This window comes from Globicephala melas, chromosome 12 (assembly GCF_963455315.2).
Source record: "Globicephala melas chromosome 12, mGloMel1.2, whole genome shotgun sequence".
Lineage (NCBI taxonomy): Eukaryota > Metazoa > Chordata > Mammalia > Artiodactyla > Delphinidae > Globicephala > Globicephala melas.
In genome coordinates, this window is record NC_083325.1 from 83,963,742 (window position 1) to 83,990,660 (window position 26,919).

The 26,919-nt window shown below is 42.4% G+C and overlaps 1 protein-coding gene across 4 annotated transcripts in view; it reads left to right on the top strand.

The window, feature by feature from the left end:
- The window catches only part of MBOAT2 (membrane bound O-acyltransferase domain containing 2), a 113,113-nt gene that overhangs the window by 64,028 nt on the left and 22,166 nt on the right, over window positions 1–26,919 (top strand). For all 4 annotated transcript variants that reach the window (XM_030844504.2, XM_060309448.1, XM_060309447.2 and 1 more), the window contains 2 exons: window positions 16,884–16,979; window positions 26,376–26,431. In XM_030844504.2, the coding sequence (XP_030700364.1) occupies window positions 16,884–16,979; window positions 26,376–26,431 (152 nt within the window). The remainder of the gene's footprint in view (window positions 1–16,883; window positions 16,980–26,375; window positions 26,432–26,919) is intronic.

A 26,919-nucleotide genomic window follows, 5' to 3' on the forward strand; every position in this document is an offset into this window, starting at 1 on the left:
ACAGTTGGATATGTGAAGAAATGAGCCTGGGCCTTACCTCCCACAACTAACTGAAAATGTATCATAGCCCCACTAAATATAACAGCTAAAACTATAAAACTTTAGAAGAAAATATAGAAGGAACTCTTTATGTCTTTGGATTAGGCAAAGACTTCTTAGATATGACACCCGAAGGATGGTCCATAAAGAAAAAACTGATTAGTTGTACTTCATCAGAATGTAAAACTTTGGTTCTTCAAAAGACACCATTAAAGGAAATTCCCTGGCGGTCCAGAGGTTAGGATTCCGCACTGTGCTGTCACTGCTGAGGGCCTGGGTTTGATCCCTGGTCAGGGAACTAAAATCCCACAAGCTGCGTGGCCAAAAAAAAAAAAAAAAAAAAAGAAAAAGAAAACAAAAAGGCAAGCCTCTGGGGGAAAATATTTGCAAAACATATATTTGATACAGGACTTATGTCCAGAATATATAAAGAACGTTTACAACTTAATAATAAGAAGCCAGACAACCCAGTTTAAAAATGGGGAACTTGGGGCTGTCGTCAGCAAGTCCGCGTTAGGTACCCAAGTACCTTCTGTGTGCCGTGGTCGGTTCTAGGTGTGGGAGGAGTGGCCGCAAGCTGGACTGCCTTGCTGGAGTTATTGTTCACGTGGGACCAGACAGACAATAAACAGGTAAACACAACATTCAATCAATGTTATTTCCAAGACTGAGGTGAATGAAAGAACATGGCTGCTACTTTAGATGAGTTGAGAATTAAATGATGCAAACGAGCCAGTTATTCATGGAACCAGAGGGAGAGCCCTCGAGGCAGGTGGAGGAGCCTGGGCCAGGCTCTCAGGAGTCCGGTGTTGGGTGTATTCAGAGCCCAGCAAGAACTCCAGCCTTGCTGGTCCCTGGTGGGCCAAGGTCTCCAGTGGTGTAAAATGAGGTCAGAGACGTGGGCCGAGGCGGATTGCAGTTAGTTAGCTTGTTTTTTTTTTTTGCGGTACACGGGCCTCTCACTGCTGTGGCCTCTCCCGTTGCGGAGCACAGGCTCCGGACGTGCAGGCTCAGCGGCCATGGCTCACGGGCCCAACCACTCTGCGGCATGTGGGATCCTCCCGGACCGGGGCACGAACCCGTGCCCCCTGCATCAGCAGGTGGACTCTCAACCACTGCGCCACCAGGGAAGCCCAACTTGTTTTTTTTAAATCAATTTTTATTGGCGTATCGTTGATTTACAATGTTGCATTAGTTTCTGCTGTACAGCAAAGCAAATCAGTTGTACATATACATATATCCAGTCTCTTTTAGATTCTTTTCCCATATAGGTCATTACAGAGTACTGAGTAGAGTTCCCTGTGCTATACAGTAGGTCCTTACTAGTTATCTAAGTAGCGTGTATATGTCAATCCCAGTCTCCCAATTTGTCCCTCCCCCCACTTTCCCCCTTGGTAACCATAAATTTGTTTTCTACATCTGTAACTCTGTTTCTGTTTTGTAACAGATTGTAGTTTTAAGTGCAGTGGGAGCCCACCAGGGAATTCTAAGTAGTGTCACAACATTGTTCCCACTGCTCTGTGTGGATAGGATTGTTAGAGGGTGGGCGTGGTGGAAGGACCACCAGTCAGAGACAGCGGGCAAGTCAGATGGGAGACAGGAGGGTAGCAGTGGAGATGGGGAGGGGTGGGTAGATACGGGCTCTGTTTCAGAGGTAGAACTAGTGGGATTGGATTGCAGATTGGTTGTGGGGTGTGACGACAAGGGAGGAATCGACTTTTTCTGGCCTCAGCGGCCAGGTGGACTGTGTTAGGTGGGAATGGGGGGGATGGAGGGAGAAGCCGCTTACTGGGCAGGAGAGCTTTCTCTGCCAGGTTAAGTCTGAGAGGCCTCATTAGATATTCGTGTCGGGACAGCAGGCAGACAAGCCTGGTGTTAGGCTTTCAAGGCTTAGAATTCAATGAAATCATCTAAGAAAAAATGTACATGGAAAAGAGGAGAGGACTGAGGCTTCATTGAACAGCTTGGCTGGAGTCACCAGCTGGGAAGAGATCAAGCCAGCTTTCCAGCCGGGCCAGTCTTCACTCCAGAATCGACTTCTGTGTTCTCCTGATACACCCTAATTTACAAACCTGACTTTTTCTTCTTAGTTTCTATAGCCAGTATGTTACGAGATATTTTTTAGTTCCTCCTAGGAAATCCTTAGCATTTGCTGTCCCATCCCCTGTCTTAGCTCGGAACTTATTTCCTCCTGCTGTGTAAGTGCTCTTCTGACTCCCAGCCTTCTGTCTTACCATCCATCATATATATGGGTTAGTCTTTATTATTTGCCTAAAAACTATTTCATCGTATTGCTCTTTGTTCAAAAATCTTTGGACGCCTGTGGGAGAATAGCCTCAATACTCAGTCGAGAAACTCACGGCCCTTCAGAAAACTCTGAAACCATTTTACCCACTAAGCTCATTTCCTGTTGTTTCTCCCAGGTTTCACTAGGTAGGCGTCAGGCTGACCAGTCTTGGCCCTGGGCACTCAGCCTGACTGGGCGGTGTCATCTTTTCTGTGCCTGTCCTGCTCCGTGTTTGCAGCTACGTCGATGTTGTTGCTGTCCTCCCGAGGGGAGCCTTCACTTGCTTCCCTGGCCTGCGATGATCTTTTCATGCTGCTTCTGTTCTGCCTCTTCACAGAACGCCTTCTCTTTGTCAGGCACCACGCCAGGCTCAGACACGCAGATGTCTGAAGTCTTCAAGGAGTGCGGTCTAGTGAAGGATACGGACATCTAAGAGAGCAGTTTTCACAAAATGCCATTAAGACGCTCTAAATAGACATAGTGAGACGGGTGACTGGCATTTTGATGGCTGATCCCGGGAAACCCAGCACTGCAGTCACGATCGGCTGCCAGACATTGTGACCGTTGTTCCTGGCTCGATGTCAGGTTCTTGAGATGGAGAAGCCATATCTTATTGTTCCTTCTATAAAAGGCAAGTGTGTGGAGTCAAAGTGACATCTTTAACAAACCAGCTCTGGGAAGAGATGAGACACGTGATCTAAAAATGTGAAGAATGGCTACTGTGTATCTTTAAGAGGGTGTGTTTATAAATGTGGTGATAGTGGAAGGAGGCTTTCAACTTGGTTCTTAAAGACATCATGTGGTTAGATAGTTGATAGTCACCTATTGGTTACCTGAGGATAAACTTAACCTTTGGTTCTAACACTTTAGCAGAAATAATGTATTTTTTAAAAAAATATTTATTTATTTGGTTGCACCAGGTCTTAGTTGTGGCAGGCGGGCTCCTTAGTTGCAGCTCACCGGCTCCTTAGTTGTGGCATGCAAACTCTTAGTTGCAGCATGCATGTGGGATCTAGTTCCCTGACCAGGGATCGAACCCAGGCCCCCTGCATTGGGAGCATGGAGTCTTATCCACTGCGCCACCAGGAAGTCCCAGAAATAATATATCTTAGAATGTGTTATTGTACACAAAGTAAAAAGTACAAGAGACGTTAAGGATCACATTTATTAAAATTCCATTAAATTTATGACTGGCCTATTAGAATAAAATGCAGATACTATCAAAAAGATTTTAGAAAACTGATGTTTTGATGATGGTTATAAAACTAAGTTTTGAGACTTCCAGTTAATTGTAGCAGATTAAACACACACATTTATCTGAAACTCCACTTAAATGGTAGTGAACCATCAAAGAGGTGTAAACTGCAAGACGGGGGCTGGAGATGGCATAAGAAGCCGAAACCTAAGTGCCTGCGAGGATGGTGCTGTTGAGGACCAGCTAGTCTGTCCTGCCAAGTCGAGGGCTGGATCCGGCAACTGGCCTGGCAGCCTCTGGAGAGCAGAGCCTGCATGTGGGGTGTAGGGCTGTGGAAGGCTCTGTCCTGGTGACCGGTGTCAGACCCTTTGACTTTGAAATGGTGCATGTGTTACTTTCATAAAAGTAGAGGTGAAGGAAAAGCCGAGCTCACTCCGGGATGCTGGTTTTAGAATAACATTTAGAATAATATTTAGGCCACTTCTGAATGCCACCCCATAGAAAAATAACTCTTCAGGTTGCCTTGCACATAATAGCCACTAAATGAAAACGAACAGACTTGATTAATCATAAATTTTTACATAGGAAACTTGAACAGTTTTTAAGCAGTCATCTTTCCAGGTCTCTGCTGACTTTATCAGGCTTAAGATCCTGTTTTGAAATATACCCAGAAATAGAACACTCACCTTTGCTTTACGTCATTCGCCCGTAGGTCAGCAAACTCTCATTATGTCTAATAATTGTGTTTGTATTCACATGACTGTTGTATTTTTAGTGCAAAAATTTTTACCTGTGTACATATTTAGCATTTTAGCCAGTTGTCTCTCTGGTTAGTTAATGTGAGTATTGTACAGTTTTCTGGTTACTTGTTACCAAAGCCTATTTTAAAGATCCTGTAAATCATTTATTAAGTACGTTGCAAACTCTGTTTCTCACTAGTGCCATCTTTGGAGTTAAATCTAGTGTCCACCCCCTGCCAATATTTACTGCTTTTTTGTATCAACAGTTCTTGGCTTACATTTATTACTATTTAAATAGATTAAAATGTAGAAATAACTAGATTAAGTGAATTATTGTTTTGATTATTTAATTTGAAATGGTGTATTCTAGAAATGGAAATATGTAATTGTGGATAGTAATTTTGGAATAGATTTTGAAACGAACGGAGTGTAGGTTTGGAGAAGTATTTACTTAGAGGTGTTTGCTTTTTAAACTGAATGGAGTCTCTCTTCAAAATTACATAATAACCTATGATATGCAGGGTTATATGCCAGGAAGTAGAGGTAAGGTTTGGAGATACCAACTGGAAGAAAACTTGACCCCTGACTTAAAGGCTGTTGTGACCCCCCCCAGCAGTTTTAACCTGAGTTTACCTTCTGTCAGCTTTACAGTTTTCACTTAGCAGGGCCATCGAGACAGAGGGAGGGGAATCAAATAAGACTCAGGACAGTTTAGCAAGAAACGATGATAAAAGAACACAGTTAACTTTAAAGTGAAATGGAGCCCTGTTTCAGCAAATCGTGACCAACCTGAGACAACACTGATGGTGACTAACTTACCCTCCCTCAAATTGCTGGAATTCCAGTGATCACCTGTGTGCATGTATGATGGGTGATCCCAGTGTTGCCAGGCTTCTCTAAGCTTCAGTAATATTCTAGTTTCATCTATCTTAAATAATTCTTTATTTCTTAAGTTATCAAAATAGAAGCCTATGTAAATGTGTTTCATTCATCCCGTAGAACCAAAGAAAGAACTCTTTTCTTTTTTTTTTTTTTTTTTTAAGTTAGATTCTGGGGCAACAAAAGTTCGTGAAGAAATTTGGATTTTGTTCTAAGTGTGGTGGGTGGCTGCTGGCAAGTCCTGAACATTCCGGATGCTGTGTGTATAACAGACTTGGGAGGGAGTGGGAGCAGGGGGCTAGTCAGGATGCTCGTACAGTGGTCCAGGCCTGGACCTGCTTCCAGTGGGAATTACTCAGTCCAGGATAGATTTTGATGATAGATTTGAAAATGGATGTGGGTCATACATGATGTGAACTATGAAGATAGATATGAAGATTCGGATATGGGATGTGAGTATAGAGATACATCAAAAATGACTTTAGTTTTTTGGGCAAAGCAACTGGGTGAAAGATGATGCCATTCATCAAGACAGAGAAGACTAGGGAGAGGAATTGTTTTGGTGAGGTCAGAATTTCTATTTTGAACATGATAAATTTGAGATGCTTGTTAGGCAACCAAACAGAGATGTTAAGTAGCTTGTTGATTGTTTGAGCTTGGAGGTTAGGAGACACGTCTAATCTAGAGATATAAAATCTGCATGCTGTTGGTATACAGCAGTAGGTAAACACCTACATAGCTTAAAATCATGGAACTGGAAATTCTTTTGGAAATAGGTGCAAATGGAGAAGAGGACTGAACCCTGGAGCCCCAGGTTGAGAAGGAATCTGCAATGGAGATTGTAAAATTTGTTTCCAAATAATTTTTTTTTTTTTTGTGGTACGCGGGCCTCTCACTATTGTGGCCTCTCCCGTTGCAGAGCACAGGCTCCGGACGCACAGGCTCAGCGGCCATGGCTCACTGGCCCAGCTGCTCCACGGCATGTGGGATCTTCCCGGACCGGGGCACAAACCCGTGTCCCCTGCATCGGCAGGCGGACTCCCAACCACTGCGCCACCAGGGAAGCCCTCAAATAATTTTTAAATCAACTTTATTTAGATAAAATTTACCTAAAACAAAATAGAACAACCAGTTCCATGAGTTTGGACAAATGTATAGACCTGTGTAACTACCACCCAAATCCAGATACAGGACACCTCACTCATCCCCCAAAGTTCCTTCATTCCCCTTGTAATCATTCTAGCCCAGTCCCCTGCAACCAGCTATCTGCTTTCTATCACCATAGATTAGCTTGCCTGTTTTAGAAGTTCATATAAGTTGAAGTATATAGTAAGTAATCTTCTGTGTCTGGCTTTTTAAACTCAGCTTAATGTTTTAAAATTTATTCATGTCACTGTGTTGATCAACAGTATGTTCCTTTTATTACTGAGTACCCTTCCAATGTGCGAATATACCACCATTTACATATCCTTTCACCTGTCTATTAATGGTCATTTGGATTATTTCAAAATTTGGGGGACTTCCCTGGCGCTCCAGTGGTTAGGACTTTGCCTTCCAAAGCAGGGGGTGCGGGTTCAACCCCTGGTCAGGTAGCTAAGATCCCACATGCCTTGCAGCCAAAAAACCAAAACATAAAAACCAGAAGCAATATTGTAACAAATTCAATAAAAACTTAAAAAAAAAACTGTCCACATCAAAAAAAATCTTAAAAAAAAATTGTATGTATTTAAAAAAAACCCCAAATTTGGGTTATTAGGAATAAAAGTTCTAAAACATTCTTGTACAAGTCTTTTTATGGATATATGTCTTCATTTCTCTTATGTAAATACCTAGAGAGGATTTGCTGGGACATAGGGTAAGAGTATGTTTAATCATATAAGGAACTGCCAGACTTCCCCAAAGTGGTTTTACCATTTCACACTCCTACAGGCAATGTGTGAGAGCACCAGTCGTTCACCTTCTCATCAACACTTGGTTTTATCTGTCTTTTCAATGTTAGTCATTCTAATGTGTGTACAGTGGAATTTCACTATGATTTTAATTTAGATTTCTCCTGACTGATGATGTCAAGCATCTTTTCTTGCCTTTTTGACCGATTGTACATCTTCTCTTGGGACACGTTTATTCAAACCTTCTGACTTGAATTTTATTACTATCTTATAATTCATTCTTTCTGTTTTCTGGTTGTAAGTCTTTTGCAGGTATGTGGATATATTCTCCCAACCTGTGACTTGCCTTTTCGTCTTCTTGGTGGTGACTTTTGACAAATAGAACTTTTAAGTTTTGATGAAGTCAATTTAACAATTTTTTATTTGATACTTTAGAGCTTTCTGTGTCTTTTCTAAGATGTCTTTGCCTGCCTAAGGTTATAAATATTTTCTTCTAGATTTATGGTTTTAGTGTTTATGCTTATGTCAGTGATCCAGTCTGAGTTAATTTTTTTGTGTGTGCTATGAGGCAAGGGTTGAAATTAGTTTTCTTCCGTGTGTGTACATCCATTTGTCCCAGCACTATTTGTCCACATACCGTCTTTTCTGTTTTGAATTGCAATTCACCATATATGTGTGACTTTATCTCTAGACTGTTTGTTCTGTTCATTGATCCGCGTGTCTAACGTGCACAGCACTTGTAACATCTGAATACTAACTTCACTTTCTCCTTAATTATTTTTTAAAGTTCCATTGTATAATTTTTTTTAATGTACTTATTTTATTTATTTATTTTTGGCTGCGTTGGGTCTTTGTTGCTGTGCGTGGGCCCCCTCCATTTGCAGCGAGCGGGGGCCACTCCTCGCTGCGGTGTGAGGGCCTCTCATTGCGGTGGCGTCTCTTGTTGCAGAGCACGGGCTCTAGGCGCGAGGGCTCAGAGCACTGTAGTTGTGGCTCGCGGGCTCTAGAGCGCAGGCTCAGCAACTGTGGCACACGGGCTTAATTGCTCCGCGGCATGTGGGATCTTCCCGGACCAGGGCTCGACCCAGGTCCGCTGAACTGGCAGGCAGATTCTTAACTGCTGCGCCACCAGGGAGGCCCGTCTCCTTAATTGTTTTTCTCTGTTTGCTTACATACTTTTTGTTTTACAGTGTTCCTTGTATTTTTAAAGTGGCTTCAAAAATTACTTAGAAATGCAAAGACTGCAGAATGTTTTGAAAGAGAAGAGTAAAGTTTGAGGACTTAGGCTACCTGATTTCAAGATTTCAAAGAGAGCCTTGGAGAGTATAGACAGTGGGGAAGGCAAAATAAGGAGAAAATGCAGTTAGCACTCAGCTATGCAGGCCTTTCCTGAATCTGGGCAGCACCCAAAGCCGTCTGAGCTCAGGCACCTTGGAAAGTGAACAGTTTAATTTGATTTCAGCACATTAAAGCAGCTACTCATTTATTAGTTTTTGTCTTTATTCCCATCAAGATTTTGAACCTTTTGTTGATGTTGCCTGTTTTCCTCATTTGGGGAGAAATTCTTTCTCAGTTCACAGCATTGCTAGCCCATTAGTTTCCATAGTCCCTGAGCACTTTGTTTTTCCCTGAACAATTTCCAATTTGTATCTAATATCTAGAGAATGAGTATTTTAGATGTGATTTCTCTTTTTAAAATGGGGCAGTCATTCAACATTCATATTTTAATGAATAATAAAAGGTTCTTTCTGGAACTCTTCAAATCTTGTTGATTTAATTTTGTTATGAGTGATGATAATATCAGGGTGCTTTGAAAAACTGCAAAGAGCAGAAATCCCAGCTCATAGTGGTATAATGGTGTAACAGTACAGGAAGATTTACCTCCCGAAGCAAGAAGTCCTGAGGCAAGGCAGTTCTTGTTGGTTAACTCAGCAACTCAGTTTTAATGAGGGCATCAAAAAGTTCTATTTTTTGTTCTATATAGCTTTTCTGCTTCGCCATGTCAGCATATTGTCTGTAGGCTCGCTCCTTTTATAAGCTGGGCTTATCGACATGACAGTAGCAAGTGTCCTACTTCAAGGAGAAAGCCTTTCCAAAAGCTCTGTGTCATGTTTCATTGACCGTACTTAAGTTTTATGCCCACATGTAAACTGGTCCGTTGCAAGGAGGGCGAGACCACAGTGATTCAGTTAGCATAGTCAGGCTCCCTCCCTGTGTGTCTGCCTTTTATAAGGGAGAGAACTACGGTTCAGAAGTAAAGAAACTTTCTTAAGATCACACAGATAGGAAGAGTAAAAAGTGATGGGGCCATTATTTAAATCTAGATCATGTCTGTCTGGATTTTATTTGCATGCATATTTTTCTGTTGGAAGACATTCAGTGAAACCCATGCAGTGACCATAGCACTTATAAGAATATCGTGCCCGTATGTATTGGCCTATATGTCTGCTTTCCTCTGCTGTTGTGTGCACTTGAAAAATCAGGGGCTTTCCCCATCACCCTTTCCTGCAGCCTATCTCAGAAGAAAAGATAACAACAAAAGTTTGGTGTGCTTTGGTATCAGTTAGGAATACATTTCAGCTGCAGAAAAAAACCACCACCTGAGATTTTTTTCTGGACTTAGGTTATTCAGAGCCAGTGTAGCTGCTCAGCAGTGTTTATTAAAGGAGCAGGTTTCCTGTTCTGCGGTGCTGTCCTTCGCCTGTTAGGTCGCTGCTTCATGGATGCAAGATGCTTGCTGCAGCAGCAGTCAGATCCGTATTCTGGGCAGAAGGAATTCACACCGCACCAGCTGCGTGTATCCCCTCTTGTTCTTTGATTCTCACAGAATGCTTTCATTGACTTTTGACAAACTCATAACTAACCTGTGGTTGCAATTCAACCATGATTTGACAGAATTAGACTACAGATTTTTCTCCAGTTCAGTAAAGAAGTTCCTCACATCACGGGCAAACAAGTGTTGTTCCGTTATGAATGTCGGTTGATATTTTTGTTTACATTAATGAGCAAATTGAAAGTGAAGCAATAAAGATATATGGGAGCACTTCACTCTCCTTGTCCGTAATGTGAGTAAGAGCAACTTCTTTGCTGAATTGAATAACAGTTTTTAAATACTGGAAGAATAAGATTTCCTCCTTTTTTTTGGCTATTCACAATGTAGTGGCTACAGGTCATGACATACTTTTACAAGTTTAACGTGCATTATTGGCATTCTCTTCATTACTTCTAATTCGGCTCAGCCAGCTTCTTCCATAAAGGGCCAGATAGTAAATATTTTAGGCTTTGAGGGCCTTGCAGTTGCTGGTGCAACTATTCAGCTTAGCTCTTCTAAGGCAAAAGCAGGCATAGACAATATGTATGTAACCGGGCATAGGTGTGGTCAGATAAATTTCATTTATGTAACAGCAAGGAGGGGGCGAGATTTGTCCTACGGGCTTCAGTTGGATGATCCCGGCTTTAAACATTCTATAGTGTTTGCCAGTTTTCAAGGTGTAAATACTTCCACCACGGTGGATTTAAAGCTACTCACTTGATGCCCCTGAATGTGGAATTGGGAAGAAACGCTCAGTAGCTCACAATTACATACTATTTCTACGGCACAGACACAGGAGATGGAAGTCACCTCAAGAGCAGAGAAAATAGCGAAAGTCAAGAAGTGATGGAGGAGTGATGAGTTTGAACATTTAATACCTTTGAAAGATAATTTCCTTCATCTTACGTTTATATCATTTAGTTTTTAGTCATGGCTGAGTTTAACAACCACTTTACAAAAACTCTTGAAAAATTAACAGCTTTCATAAGCTGGTATGAGCTGGATCTGGAACACTCCTGCAGACGGCCACCACCATGGGCCACACAGACGCGTACCTTCCCAGGAGCCTCAGCAGACGCCTGCGTACACCTCATAGGCAGAGCTGTGTCTCTTGCCACCTCTAATGGCAAGAGAGGCTGGGAAATGGAATATTTAGCCTTTGGCCTCTATAGGCAAGGAAAGCAAGGGTGAACAGAGATGGAAATGCACATGGAGTGAGTCAGCCTAGAGTGTCTGCTACAGTTCTGTTCCAGAACTTTTTCCATGATATATCCGTATATGTTTATATATATACATACATATGTGTACATATCTAGAGAATCTAAAATGGGATTGCATTTTAAGCACACTGTTCTTTAGCTTACTTTTTCCGACTCTGACTTCCGTTGTGTCTACATATAGGTATCTCTTTATTCACTGTTACTGAATGCTGTAGTGTGGCTTTCTATTTATTTGATTATTTACATTTATTATAGCTAATATCATTGGAGACATTTAGCTGGTTTCCCATTTTTATCATTAAATACAGTGCTTTAGTGAATATCTTTGTATGTATCCTTGTGCATATATATAAGTATTTTTATTTTTTAGGATAGACTTCTTGCAGTGAAATTGGCGGTTCAAAGAGTATGTACAAATTCTGAGGTATGCTGCAAAATCACCTACCGAGAAAAGATGTTTAAAATTTCATCCCTACCAGCTATGTTTGCGAATGCCTGTATTTCCCTCCCAAACTGGATATTATCTACTTTTAAACTTTTACCAGTCTTACTAGTCTTTTTTTTTTTGGCTGCTCTGTGCATGGCATGTGGGATCTTAGTTCCCCAGCCAGGGATCAAACCCGTGCTCCCTGCAGTGGAAGCACGGAGGCTTAACCACTGGACTGCCAGGGAAGTCCCTACTTTTAAACTTTTGCCAGTCTTAAAGTATTATCTACTTTTAAACTTTTTATATTGGATAAGTATTATAATTCTAATATGCATTTCTGGATTATTATTATTATTTTCTGGTCATTCTTTATCATGAATCTAATTTATTTTTCTAAATGGACTGGCCGTTCTATAATTTGATCATTCACATTCTCATCCATTTTTTCACTTGAATTCTTAATTTCTTTCTTTGTTGACTTGTAGAATTTCGTCATTAGGGATATTAACCTACATGTAGTAGATAATTTCTGTTACTTATTTAATTTTCTGTCATTTCTCATACAGAAATTTCCAATAATCTCTATATAATAAATATTGTCACATTTTGTCTTTGTGGCATTTATGATTTTTGTCATGCTTATGGAGGTTTCCCCAGTTCCAGAAATTTGAGGATATTCTTTTGTGTTTTATTCTAGACTTTTTACTGTCTTATTTTTTTTCACAGTCTGACTGGATTTTTGTATGTGTGTGAACTCGAAAACTATTTTTATTTCTGAAAGGAGGGCTAACATTTTACACTTCATTTGCCTCATTCATCTTTTTCCCACTGATTTCATATGCCAGCTTTATAATTACCAAAACTTTCAGTTGTACAGTGAGTCTTTTTTTTGAACCTTCTTCTCTGTAAGGTTAATCTTTTGGCCTGTTTCTGCATCAATACTGCATTATGAATCACCGTGACGTATTCTTTTATCTGGTAGGAGAGGGCAAGTCCTCCTCGTCATATGTTTGTTTAGTTTTCCAGAAGACCTTGCAAGTCAACTAATCAGGTTCCACTTAAAGTATTGTTGGGGGCTTCCCTGGTGGCGCAGTGGTTGAGAGTCCACCTGCCGATGGAGGGGACACGGGTTCGTGCCCCAGTCCGGGAAGATCCCACATGCCGCGGAGCGGCTGGGCCCGTGAGCCATGGCCACTTAGCCAGCGCGTCCGGAGCCTGTGCTCCGCAACGGGAGAGGCCACAACAGTGAGAGGCCCGCGTACCGCCAAAAAAAAAAAAAAAAGTATTGTTGGGATTTTGCTTGGGATTATGATGCTAAATTTAGAGATTTGAGGGGCGTGGACTCTAACGTTATTTGAATTTTCAAAATAAGTCTAAAAGTAAGTTATTTTACACTAACACATATACCTCTTCTCTCCCACTTCACAAACTTTCATATGCTTTCCCCCATGAATCACTAGTGTTTCAGGGCCAACAAAGTACTGAATATTTTGAGAGATCTATTTAATGTTAAGAAAGCATCCTCTTCCCTTAGTTTACTGAGTTCTATTTGTTTTGTGGAAACATAATAGAATTTTATTAAATGCCTTTCTATGTATCTGTTATAACTATTTTTCCCCTTTGACTCACCACTATGATGATACATATTACTAGTCTTCCTTTACTGAATCATTCTTGCATTTATCCAATAAGCCCTGCCTGGTCGAGGTATCTTATTTTAAATTACAATTAGTTTTAGTGTGCTAAACTCTTTTTTTTTTTTTTTTTTTTTTTTTTTTTTGCGGTACGCGGGCCTCTCACTGTTGTGGCCTCTCCCGTTGCGGAGCACAGGCTCCGGATGCGCAGGGTCAGCAGCCATGGTTCACGGGCCCAGCCGCTCCACGGCATGTGGGATCTTCCCGGACTGGGGCACGAACCCGCGTCCCCTGCATTGGCAGGCGGACTCTCAACCACTGCGCCACCAGGGAAGCCTGAGCTAAACTCTTTTTAAGGAATTATTTCAGTTATCTAGTGCAGCAGGACAAATCACCCCAAGTTTAGTGTCTTAGCAGTGATCTATCATTATTTTTCATGGTTTTCTGTTTTGAGTAGACCCAGCTGAACAATTTTTGCCTAGGGTCCCATGTGGTTGTTATTAAATATTGGCTGGAGCTGCAGTTATTTGAAAGCATGACTGCTTGACATCAAGAAGGTTTCCTGCTAAGGCTGGCAGTTGATGTTGGCTGCTGGCTGGGAGATCAGCTGGGATGATTGACTGGAGCACCTGCACGTTACCTCTCCATGTGGGCTTGAGCTGCTCACAGCTAATGGCTGGGCTCAGAGACAGTGTGCCAAGGACAAGCATTCCAAGAAACCTAGGAGGAAGCAGCAAGACTTCCTATGACCTAGCCTTGACGTTGCAGGAAGTCATTTCCATTGTATTCTGTTGGTAAACCAAGTTATTTCGACCAGATTCGAGGTGAGGAGAATTATATTCCAGCTCTTGAGGTGCAACAGGGAGGGTTGTTACTGGGGGCAGCAACCTTAGGAGCCCTTCTGTCCTCTGGCTCCCAAAGTTCACAGTCATCCCACATGAAAAATGCACTTACTTGGCTCCCAGGATCCCCCAGAGTCTCCTCTCGTTATGGCATCGAGCTCGAGATCTCTGTCTCGTCATCTCAGTCAGGTCTAGTATGGATGAGGCTTCTTGGCTGTGGTTCTTCTCCATGTGAGGACCAGTAAACTAAAGGGGCCCCTGGTGGACCCAGTATACGGTGGTGAGCAGTGATAGGATAGCTGTAGTAGACCTTTTTGTTCAAATAGGAGGGGAAGGCAGGTCACTTAGCAATCCCCGGTTGGTAACAATTGTGAACTCCAGACAGACACCTGTTATCACTTCCTTGATTAGGACCCAGACCTAGTCCCTGCAAGTGGTTCTCTGTGGCTCTTGGATTCACCCTCTAGACTCTTGACTCCACACCCTGAGCTCTCCTTCCTTTTTCATAAGAAATAGCCGGATTTTGCAGTTGAATAGTTTTCTTAGCCTACTACCCAACAGTAGATAGTTGGGCACCCAAAGATCTGTTTTCATTTTGAGCTCTCTCTCCCTTTCAGTCCAATCTCATGTAACTCCCTTAAAAATGATGTGGGCTTCCTGTGTATCTAATTATAACCCCCTGCATTAGACAAAAGCTGCACCCGCAGATCTCTTTTTGATAGTCTCCTTTTTAATTTGGTCTGAAAGTGCTGTGGGACAACATCCTTAAGGTTCCTAAAAATGTTCTTGCCTCGTAGAGTCTAAGAGGTATATACCCTTAAGATTCTTAGAAACTCTTTTTTTTAAATCTAAGAGGTTCTATAAAGTTGTGTCCTTAAATCTTTCTGAGGTGTCATCAAGAGACCCTTGACTTCGTCTTTACTCTGATTACTTTAAGAATATTTTGCTGACAAGAAAGACCATCCTGAGCCCTTTCTATTTTTCCTAAATTCTGCTCAAACCCTGCACATTTTCTTTTTTAGTTCATCTCTCTCTACCCGTACCTTGTTGTATGCATCTAAGAGAAACCTTCCAGCACTTTCATTGGGTATTATTTCTTATCTTCCACGTTACAGCAGGCAGCAGTGTTCCCCAGTCACTGTATAACCTGGGGTGCCTGGGGTGCCTTTTCTCTGCTTCCAGTTAGAATTTCCCTCCTGCTCTTTAGGTCTTCGGTAGCAATCTCCTCGAGACCTTTCCTGCTGCCACCTGCTCCCTGTCCTACAGCCAGTGTGTGTTAGGTTTTTCCTATGGTAGCACCCTGTTTTCACTTACCAATTTCTGTTCTGATTACGTCACTACATCAAAATGCAGTGGCTTAAAATAAAGTGCTTAACTGTTCTGTGGGTCAGGAATTCGGGAAAGGCTCGGCCGAATGGAGCCCTCGTTTTCACCTGACGTCAGCTTCTTCACGTAACATGTCTAAAGACTGAGTGCTCTCTGGCACCTCACTCTCTGACACTCCCTCCTCCAGAGCCTGTACATGTGTTGGTCTTGGGACAGTCATGCTTTTCTCCTGACGAACAACTTCCAAAAGACAGGAAGGAGAAACTGCCAGGCTAATTATGGGCTGCACCTGAGCTAGCAAAGTGTTCCTTCTACCATAGTCTACTGGTCAGTGCAGTTAGAGGGCCAATGGAGATTCAAAGCAGGTAGAGAAAGAGACTCCGCCTCCTGATGAGGGGACAGAGGGGCAGGTTGTAGAAGAGCATGTGAAATGGGGCCCTCTTTGGAAAATGCAATCTGCCACATGATATTCAGAAGTTATGTTAGGTTTGATTTCTCAGCGTTTTGTGTGGGGGTATGCACATGTGCCATTTTGTCAGATATAGCTATCAGGAATATAGTAACTCTGTAAATCATTTGAATTAGGAAGCTTTCCCCCCTTTTTCTTTGCTCAGGAATAATCCAAGTAGATCGGAATTACCTCCTGGTATAAAGTTTGAAAGGACCTTTTCATAAAAGCTCCTGAATTGTCAACCTGAGAAGTTTAAGGTTTCAACTTAGCCAAATACGTCGGTCTTTTTCCGTTGATTTCTTCATTATATATGTTTAGAAAGTCCTTCGCCAATTTGAGAATGTTTGAATATTTATCCACAGCCCCTTTGTGATTTGGTTTTATGTTGTATTCATAATTCTTTAATCCATCTAGAATTGTTTAGATGAAGATACAACTCCCTTCCCCCAGCCACATGGTTAACTAATTAGGTGATAATCAATCCATTCCTGCTAATTTGCATTGCAGCCTTCATTTTATGCAATGTTATGTATCCTAGAGCCTGTGGATTTCTGTTCTATTGAAATGTAAATTCTTTTTCCCATACTGTGTGTTTAATTATTGTAACTCTCTCCCATACATCTTAAGATTGAAAATTACTAAACGTTCATGTTTTAAAATGTGAGTAAATACCACCTGACCCACACTGTTTATGATTTTAGACACTTGAGGACAAGTTTTAAAAATCCTATTAAGAACTTGTTTAATGTATATTTCAGCCAAATATTTTCATACTAGATTCTGTTTTCTAGAAGAAGGAGGAATAAATAGAACAGATATCAATACTCAACATATTCAGTTTCATGCTGTGAGCATGACTTTCAGATACATAATTTGGTGTACAGAGTTTTTTCAGAAGGAAAAAATGTGTGAAGGTAGGAACTAAATGCACTTACCATTGAAGATGGTACAAAGTTCAAGTAAACTGAAGCAGACACTAGTAAAGATTTTTAAAACTTGTTGAAGAAAGCTATTTGTGGAGTAGATCTAGTAATGTTTAATTTTTTGAACTGTATCATATAGTTAATAAATTAGTTAAAAATGTATTCTTTAACAAAATGAATCTTTTTATTTCACTAATCTAGCTTATTTTTGTTTTCCAGATATTGTTTTGTGTTTGCTTTGGGTTACCTCACAGTATGCCAAATTACTAGAGTCTATATCTTTGATTATGGACAATATTCTGCGGATTTTTCAGGGTAAGCCTGTTTATCTATTCTAACATGTTGGTTAAAGGACAAAATATAGTTGCATTTAGTAGTTCAAATGAAAAACTCTGTTAGTTGAAAATTCTTTTATGAATTTAGCATTTTTCTTCTTGTAAAGTGGTCTTTTATAGTGCTACATAAGTCACAAAAATAACCTGGTTTTAAAAATTGACTTATACAAAATTGCTAAATATACGGCAATTAAATTTGTTGTACAGCATTCTGATATTGAAAGCATTTTCTAATTCTGTTAGAAATTTCTGCAATCACTTATAACTAATGAAAATCAGCCCCTTTGAGCCTGCATCCTTGCTACCTTCCCTCCTTCACGCCCCCCCTTCCCTCCGTCCTTTCCTTCCTTCTTCCTTTCTCTGGAGTCCCTTTTATACAGTCGTTTCACATCTGATTGCTTGTTCTTGCTTCTTAGCACACTGTGGGACTTTCTTTGGACCAGAGGTCCTCGGACTAGCTTTGTCATTCTGAATTTCCAAGAGAGGGCACTTGAGCATGTATTTTACTTCTATGCATTGCACTCCTATGGAATGTTTTACATTCTTATATTCAGTATTCTACTGAGTGGTAGAAATAACTTCTGGCTTTTATTCCTTCAAAGGAGATTGAGTCCCTCCTTGGTACTGGAGAGGTCTTTTCCCTGTAACAAAACTGATGGAGTGTCTATTATGAGATAAATGCAGTCCAAGTCCTTACAAATGAACTTGCTTACCATCTTTATAAAGGGACACCTGCTAACACCTAGGTACCAGGTGGGGAAGTTGAAGATAAAACTCTATAGTCTTTATGTCAAACCTGACAGATCTCTCTGTTGAACAAGATACAGAAGACCTGCTTTTAAGTCAGTCTTGAGTCATCTGGACAGGATAAAAAATGACCAGTAGGGCTTCCCTGGTGGCGAAGTGGTTGGGAGTCCGCCTGCCGATGCACGGGACACGGGTTCGTGCCCTGGTCCGGGAAGATCCCACATGCCATGGAGCGGTTGGGCCCGTGAGCCATGGTTGCTGAGCCTGCGCGTCCGGAGCCTGTGCTCCGCAACGGGAGAGGCCACAACAGTGAGAGGCCCGCGTACCGCAAAAAAAAAAAAAAAAAAAATATGACCAGTAAATCCAACTTAAGGATAAGTAAGTGGAAAAAATAAAACAAATCATGACATCTATGAAAAAAACTGTTCAGCAATAGAAAAGGCCCAAAGTTGTATGAGCTTAGAGAAAAATCACTGTTATAAAACAAGAGAATTTCAGAAGGTGAAATATCTTTTTCTCCTTAATGAGATCAAAGTGGATTTTACTTTTATTAAACCGATTTTTAAAACAGGCTTGGATGAAAGGAGACTGCATCCAAAAGAGCAAACACAACCAAGACAAAACAAAATTGATTAAATACACTGAAACACTAGTTAGTCAAATTAGCAACATATTGAATAGAATTGAGAAATACACCTGGCATTCAGAAGAAGTGAATAGGTGCTGGCCATCTAGCTTATAAACAATAGGAATTCTTGAAGAAAAGAGCTACTGAGCAGAGTCAATAAATGTATTGGGCCACCATGAAAATCTTGGTGAACCTGAAGAGGTAACCCAGGTCACGTGTTGTCATCCTAGTATAACGAAAGTAGGAACTAGCTGCTTATATTTTTAAACCGCCAGATTTAATAAGTAGTTTAACGTAGCTGACTTGAGTTTATTAGTATGGATTGGTACAAGTACAAATTCGTGAGGCCCGGTATTTGCTGGATCCTTGTAACCCCTCCTTCGTTTCAATCTTAGTCATTACCTTTTTTATTTACTTTATCTGCTGTTCTAAACTCACGTCACTCTCTAGCTAGGGGTAGGCTAACACTGTCAGAACAGCGACATCATTTCGGTGGCTTTACATAATGAAGGTTTATTTCCCATTCACAGTCCAGTCCAGTGAGGAGGGGGCCTCTGCTCTGCACAGTCATTCAGGGAACCAGGCTCCTGCTTTCTTGTGGCCCTGCCTCCTTCAGGGTCTCTGGAATCCTCTTGATTACGTAGATGGAGGGGGCGTGTCCAGCAGTGAGTTGAGCAAAGAGAGAACATGCCATGCTTTCTCCCATTCTGTTGGAAAAGGCTAGTTCCATGACCCCACAATTTAGAGGATAGTTTACGTTAAGAACAAAATGCGCGTGACATGGCTTTAAGTATTTTAATGAAATTAAAATGTTCAAGTATAATTTAAAATATTGAAGTATGTCAAAGAGAAATAACATAGAATTTTAAAGGTGGACAACCTGATATAAAACTCCTAGTTTAATTTTTATCCATTAGGAGAAAATATCTGACCATTATCAGTGAACTGATAAAGATTAGACAGACACATCAGCTCAAGGAGAGCATCGAGGCTGAACTAAGTTAAAGGACTCTCTTTTATTTTAATGGGCACAGAAGAGAAAAGAAGCATTTAGAAGCCTTGAGTGTGTTACAACACATGAGCAGAAAAGATCCTGACTTGACCCTAATTAGGATAGATATGGTAGCCATCCAAAATGCTGGCTGTCTGAAGAAGGTAGAACTGAATAAAGGGAACCATTCTTTGTGCTAAGCTGTCCCGTTGCCCTGAAGTTGGAAAAGGGAAGCCAAGCTCTTGCTGAGGACTAGCAGGGGAACTGTTTTGTACAGGACAGTGTTACTTGCAGAGGTGTGGAACACTGATTTTGTGTGTGTGTGTGCGCACGTGTGTATGTGTGTGCAATGAGAGAACGAGAAATAGGTTGAATATACATTTAAAATGTTGATTAGATAAAAGGGACTCACCTCTTAATAGAAGCTTCTTTTTGCAGAAAGGTTGAAAAGCTAGGTTGTTAGCTTTCACGTTGGCCTCAGAAAATAGATAAAAGAGAAGTATAAAACAATGAAATAGCTTTCCTTTATATCAGCAATAACCGGTTAGAAAATATAATGGAAAAAGGATCCTAGTTTCAAAAGCAGTAAAAACTATGAAATATTTAAGAATACATGTAAAAAGAAATGCCGGGACCTCTGTATAGAAAACTATGAAACTTTACTATAGGATATAAAAGAAGACTGACTGGAGAAACATCTCGTTTATTCAGAGTAACAGTCAGTATTGTAAAGACGGTCCTTTTTCTCTAGTTAATCTGTAAATGTTATGCAATTTAAGTTGAGGTTTTGAGGGAAATCAGACACATTGAAAAGTTTCTCTAGAAGTGTTTGAGAGTAGCAAATTCAATATAAAAACATACTCTGCTTGTAAAGCAGCTATCATTTCAGTATTGTAGGACTGACATAGGAATAGCCAAATCCAAGAAGCCAGCATAGAGAAACAGACCCGTGGATCTGGGAAATAAGTGTACAGAATGAAAATGCTGGGATTATAGGTCAGTGAGGAAAACCCCTCTCGATATTCAGTAAATGGTATTGAGACAGAAAAAGAAATGTAAATACTTGCATCCTTGTAGATGGAAGCAGAAAAAGAGATTCTGGGGGCAGGAAGAGAATGAGTTCTGATTGGAATATGTCGATTTTGTGGAGCTGAAGGGCTGGTTAAGCATCCACCAAAAAAAAGATATGGGTGACATATTTTCCATTGAAATCAAGAATATATTTTAGAGCTAACCGGATAGTATCAGATGCTCAGGAAGTGTCTTATTACCAGCTGCCCACGTGTGTTCATTCAGCTAAGATTTATTGAGCATGTGCTATACGTTTCGCTGGGTGCTAAGTACTTTTGCAGGTGACAGTCGTGTCAAGCAGAAGAAGGGAGAGACCACTTGGTCTAAAAGCTCCGTGCCGTCCCTCTGTACTCACTGAGCTGAGTCCTGGAAGATTCCTGCTGCTCTTCACCGTCCTCCGCTCTGCTGTGCCCCGTACCTGTGTTGTAAATAGGGTTGATGTAAATTATTCAGCCCATAAACCGCATGTTCCATTTATCCTGTTTCATCCTGTGGGAGCGTCTCCCGACGCCTTGACCTACATTTGGTTAGGGAAAGCATTCCGCCCAGCTGCCACTGATGTAGTTCAAGGTACCAGGAGTAAACAGGCACGGGTCTGTTATATGGTTTCGTATGTCTGTTCCCCGCCCTACCTGAGCCTTTCCCCCGATTGATTTTATGTTTGTTCACAAAACAGTGTGGTATCACGGTATTTGTATTTACCAGAAATCTGCAGTGTTCTCTTAAGACTCTAAAGAGTGGATCCCTGGCCTTCAAAGCCCCCACTGTGTGTGCCCAGCCTCACCTCTCAGCCTGTCTCGTCTGATGCTGCAGTCACTTTCATGTCCTCACACTTTACTGCCCGTCAGATTCTTTCCGCCAGGAGCACCCTTCCCAACCCTACCTGCATATCCGGACCTCCCTGCTCTTAAAGGCCCAGATGAAATGACTCCTGTTCGAGGTGTTTCCCCCTCAGTTTGCTTAGTTTGAAGTTCTCTCTCATTTCTCTGCACATTTCTTCAAATATCTCATTTAGCACTTAACACTTTTATATGCAGCTCTTCATGTACCGGTTTAGCTCCTAATTTAGTGAGAAAGCTCCTTCGGAGACAGCACTTTACAGTTAGTATTGCAGCCCTCCAGTGCCCTCTGCTGAGTAGCAGTTCCAATATTTATTGAACGAAGATTTTATCAAACATCTGCTGTGCCTCAGATACTGTTCATGGTATTTGTCCTATTGCCGTTTAATCTAATCCACACGGTGGCTTTATTATCCCCATTTTATGGATAATAATTTTGAGGGTGGGGCAGTTAAATAGCTCCCCCGTCTCCACAATTGATGAGTACTGGAGTCGGGACGTGAGCTGTTTTCTGACTCATGGGTCCACCTGTCTGTTCCCCACGTCTCCGCCCGGTTGTCCAATGAGCATCTCACACTGAACTTGCCTAACACAGAATTCCCAATTTCCCTTCCTGTTCCTCCTGCACTCCTTCTCAGCCAGCCCTATCCTTCTGTTTCTTGCTGTGGTCAAAAACCTTGGTGGCTTCAGGTCTCAAACCCTGTATCTTGTCCATCGTCAAATCTTCATCAAATCTCACTGTCTTTACCGTCAGAAGGTGGCTGGAATCCATTTCACAAGGCCTGTGCCGTCACCCTGGTCTGGGCTGCCGTTCTCGCCTGTCTCTTAGCCCCATCCCAGCACCCCAAAGTCCTTTCCACCCAGAGCTGGAATATACCCATTTAGAACCAAGTTAGTTCTCTCCTGTCACCCTCCACAGTTCCCAGTGTGTCTTGGGTCACAGCCTGTGTCCTCACAGCGCCCTGCAGAAGCCTCCTAGATCTGATCCCTGCCCCCTGTCTGTCTTCACCATCTGTTCCTGTCCTTACTTGCCTCCTCCAGTCACATCAGTGTCCTTACCAGCCTTCCAGCAGGCCAGTCACACCCACCTGGGGGCTGGTGAACTTGCCTCACCAGGGCTTGCTCCCTGACTCAAGTTCTCTGTGAAACATCACCCCCGGGTGAGGCCAGTCCTCACCTGCATCCTGGCACTCCCTCTCCCCCACCCCGATGAGCAGAACAACAGCTGGCATACGATATATTGACCTGTAAGTTCATCTGTTATCCGTCCCTCCCCAGTACAAGAACGAGAACCTGTCTCATTCACGGCTGTGTCTCCAGCACCTGGTGCCTTGTAGGTGCTCATGAGATACTTGTTTTCAGAATGACGGAGTAAAGGGGATGGATGGATAGCTCAGAAGCCTTTTCCATCCTCTCTCACTGCACATTCCTTTGGTGTTAGGTCCGTGGGGTTTGTCGGTTTCAGTGGGTTTTGCTGTTTTGGAGGAGAGAACACCTGTGTATCAGACATGCCTGAGAGTGGAGAAGTAAGTTTGGTTCTGTTGTTAGGTCCCTTGTACCCTGGTGACAAACTGACCTTTACCTAGCAGGTGCTCGTAGTTGCTTTGTGGCAGCATTGTTAGAGTTCAGCAGTCTCCTAGAGATGATGGAACAATCCAGAAAGTGATTGTTCTTTTTTCGTATTCATTCTCTGATAATGTTTAACTACAGTTTGAGTTTCACTGTGTGATAGAAGTAAATCCCATTACTCTCCTTCTTTGTAGAGGAAAAAAAAAAAAGCATGTCAATGTTTTAGTTAAAAAGCAAAGTTAATTTGTACGCTTTTAAAAAAATTATAAGAAGTCTAGAGCTTGTTAGTTCTTGACGTCTTATTTTATGTTACCCGAAGCTCTTTCATCGGTTGAGGTATTTGTTTTGAATAGCTAGGTGGCACATTTTTCCATGTTCCTGGCAGAGTGCCGGGGAGAAAGTGTGTGTAGTTCCACCTGAATCTAGCGACGTCGTGGTGCAGGACGTGCAGGCGGCTCCATCCAGGCCCGGACCTCACTCCATGGAGGCCCGGAAGCCGACTGCCTGCCCTCCCCACTCCACCTCGCAGCCTCCGCCCCAGGGAAGCAGGAGAGTCTGATTCACGTCGCGTTATCTCAGACGTCCAAGGACCTGGGAAGCGATTAGATATTGGAGGCAAACAGGTAGTTAAAGTGTCAATAAAGGTGTAAGTGAAAATTGCCTGAGTCACTCTAACTGTCGCCATTCAGGTATTTGTGAACAAAGTGCACGGCTCGGAAAACCACTGCAGCTCATCTCTTTGTCAACCCTGGGAGCGTTTCCACTTAGAAGCGTCCTCTGTGCACGCACGCCACCCCTGCCTCCGTCACTCTGCTCTGTCTCCCGGCCAGGCTCCTGCCTGTGTGGGACTCATCGGTCTGCCTTCCCCTCTGGTTTACTCTTCTGAGCTCTCGTTAGTCTATTCCTCCCATGCTGAGCTTCCCCCTAGTCCTTTTTTGCTTTCATTCATAAAGTGCTCCTTCATAGTCACTCTGTAATGATTTTGTCTTCTGTCATGTTCCTGTCACATTAGCCACCCCCTGACCCCTGCCTGGGGCAGGTTGGACCAGAGGCTGTGGAATGGCCACCCCTTTAAAACCAAAGGAAATGTTCAGGGGTAACAATCGTCGGTTAAGGAAACAGAGAAGCGATGAGAGACATTTTTACAAGCCGGTCAGAACTTTGAGCCCGAGTATATAGCAGGTGCCGAGGGTACAGAGGTGAACAGGGCAGGGTTCCTGCTGCTAAGTAGTCCATGGGTTTTGTGGTGACAGGAAAATAACCCAATAATTACAGAACAGTCTGGTGCCTGTTTTCAAGCACAGAGGAGAGCGGACAGGAGGGAAGGAATATAATCAACCTCCGGAAGGAGTGATGGGTCTTGACACTCAGAAGATTCAGTTGATGTGGTATTTTAGAAATATTTATTCAGCACACATCCTGTGCCAGGCACTGTGCTCGGCACTGGAGGGTCCGTGGTGAGAAAGACTGTTAGCTCCATATAGCAGGGACCTTCTAAAGAGGGAAGAGAGATTTTAAAACACAGCCATCACTGGATAAATGAAACACCCATGAATGTGAAGAATTCTTTGAAGGAAATAAACAGGACGCTGAGATGAAGTGAAGGGCGTGTGTTGCATTTGGGCAGAGGTGGCTGCTGGGGAGGAGCTGCGCACGGGCCTCTTGTACGAAGGGACTGTTAGCCTGAGACCTGAAGCAGGGGACGGGGATCTCCTTGCAAAGCAGCTCCAGGAGGAAGCAGCATCTGGGGAGAGTCTGGAGCACGTGGGTCTGCCCCCCGCCTTCTTCCCACCTCTGTTAGGGAGCATGCTCCTTGGAACCACTCTGTCCCCCGACGCAGCTCACTTGCACGAGAGCCTGCGTCCCGCACACCTGATAGGGTAGAAGTTGCTTGGGGCTGCCAGTGGGCACAGTAAGGGCACGCACTCAAGAAGCACGTATTTGCCTTTGGGGAACATCTGATGTCTATGGACCTAACAACTTAGTACGGCACTGAGTTGATAGTATAAATTTAATAATTATTTTATCAGGTGTTTTTATGATGTTTTAAGGTGATGCGAGAATTAAAATTTAGAACCGAAGAGTATTTTCTCATCCATTTTGTAACTAAACTATGAAGAGAATTAGGCAGGTGAGAAAAATGATTCTTTTCCCCCAGGGAAATGGGAGTTACAAGGTATTTTTATAATCCTCAAAGGCATGTAAAATATCTTGCAAAGTTAAAAAAAAAATGGCAACTGGGTGTTGAAAGCAAGCAGCCTGGGGGATAGGTTAGCCGAGGAATAATTTCCTGAGAGTGAGTGATTTATGTGTAGGAACTGACCTTTAAGGGAACTCAAGAGGAATCCTCTCCGTTAGTACTTTGAGTTTAAGAGCAATCGTCATCTGACAGGTTTTTCGTGAGATCTTGCCTGTTAGGTGAGGACAGTGGGCTGTAAGTTCTCGGGGGGCCCAGGTCTGTGCATCTCATGCCAGCGGTCGGACCATTTACAACAAACCCTTGATGACGTGGCTGACACGGCGAGAAATCACCTCCTTTCTTTACATGTTTCAAGATGCTGGTTGTTTTGGTGAAGGTGGCAGTCTGTGCTCTGAGCAGTGGGCACGGGGAGGGGTGGGGGTGGGAGGGTAGGGGGGAAGCTCAGGGTCTTCGTGGTGCCGCTCCCCGGCTGCGATGGGCCTTCCATGATTTCCTCCTGGTTTTATTGAGATTCCAAAACTATAAACAGGTAACTTAGGGTTAATTGTTCTTTAATACTCATGTCTGTAAGCTAACGTAAAGGATGAAAATGTAGCCTGGTGGGTTTTCTTACGTGGATTTCGGTTTTCTTCGCAAGTTATCCATTCAGTTAGAGATTAGGAAATACGGGAAAACGGTTGCCAGTTTCTCACTTGTGACACACACTTAAAGTCCTCTTTCTGTGGAGTGTAACCTGGTTTGTGTGCGTTCAGTACTGCTCCAGGGCGTTTTAACAGCTGCTCCCCCGCCTTGCCTGGCTCCTGGAACAGCGACATAGATGTCGTCCTTTCTCTTTTTGCCCATTTCCCTCTTTCTGCTTTGCTCCACATTTCTTACCCAAACTCCTTTAATTTTCTACCTATTCGCCTTTTCCCAGGCGACTTACTTTCCATCTTTAAATTCAGCCCTGAGGCAAAAGGCAGCACAGAGTATTGAAAAGTACTGAGTGAGAGTGGGGTGATGGGGTCCCATCTGGTGGCTGTGTGGTCCTCAGCTCTGGCCTCAGGTTACAGGCAGGAAGTGAGGAGGCGGGGCTGCATCTCTGCTCACACGGGTTTCCTTTAGAGGATGAGCCTTTTCTTAGAGCAAGGGAGAAAACCCAGATCCCCTGTCTTCTGTCGCTTCCCCAAACATAACAGCCCTGGAGTTCTCTTTGAAATTCCTTGGGGTCTTGTTTCTATTTAAAAGTTTCAGGGTTTTGTAGTCATAAGCAGCATAAAAACTCTTTCATATATCATAAGTATTATTTTAAATTTCTTCTTGTAAAATATTTATTTTCTGTTTTGTCATAGCCCAATGATGATAATTACCCAGAAGATCACTAGTTTGGCTTGCGAAATTCATGATGGTAAGAATTTGGAAATTAATTTTTCATCACTGAAAAGGTTATATTCCAACCATCCTTTGTTTGAGAGATTATGATAACTTTCTGTTAGAGGAAAGAAAGGGATGGCAGTAAGATAGGGAAAATATTGAACTCTGCTTAAGGCTACTAACGTGTGCTTGTTTCCTTTCACTGTTTATTCTTAATTTTGCATTCAGTTCAGTGACAGAAACAAAGTAAAATAGTGTAAGTCAGGCCCGTGACCCACATCAGTGGCACTTTAAAATACGAAGGAAATAGACATTTGGTCTAAATCAAGTTTTATTAATCCCTGCTTCATCTCTGTGTTACATTTGTATTAAAATCTGCATGTTTTCCCCTGCCCCACTCCCTTATACACATGAACACACGCACACTTACGTATCCTTTTAGTACAAATACGTACGTATTCATATTCTGTATCCTCAGTGAATGGACACCTTGCCATGGCAAATGCTGGCAGTCAGGACTCT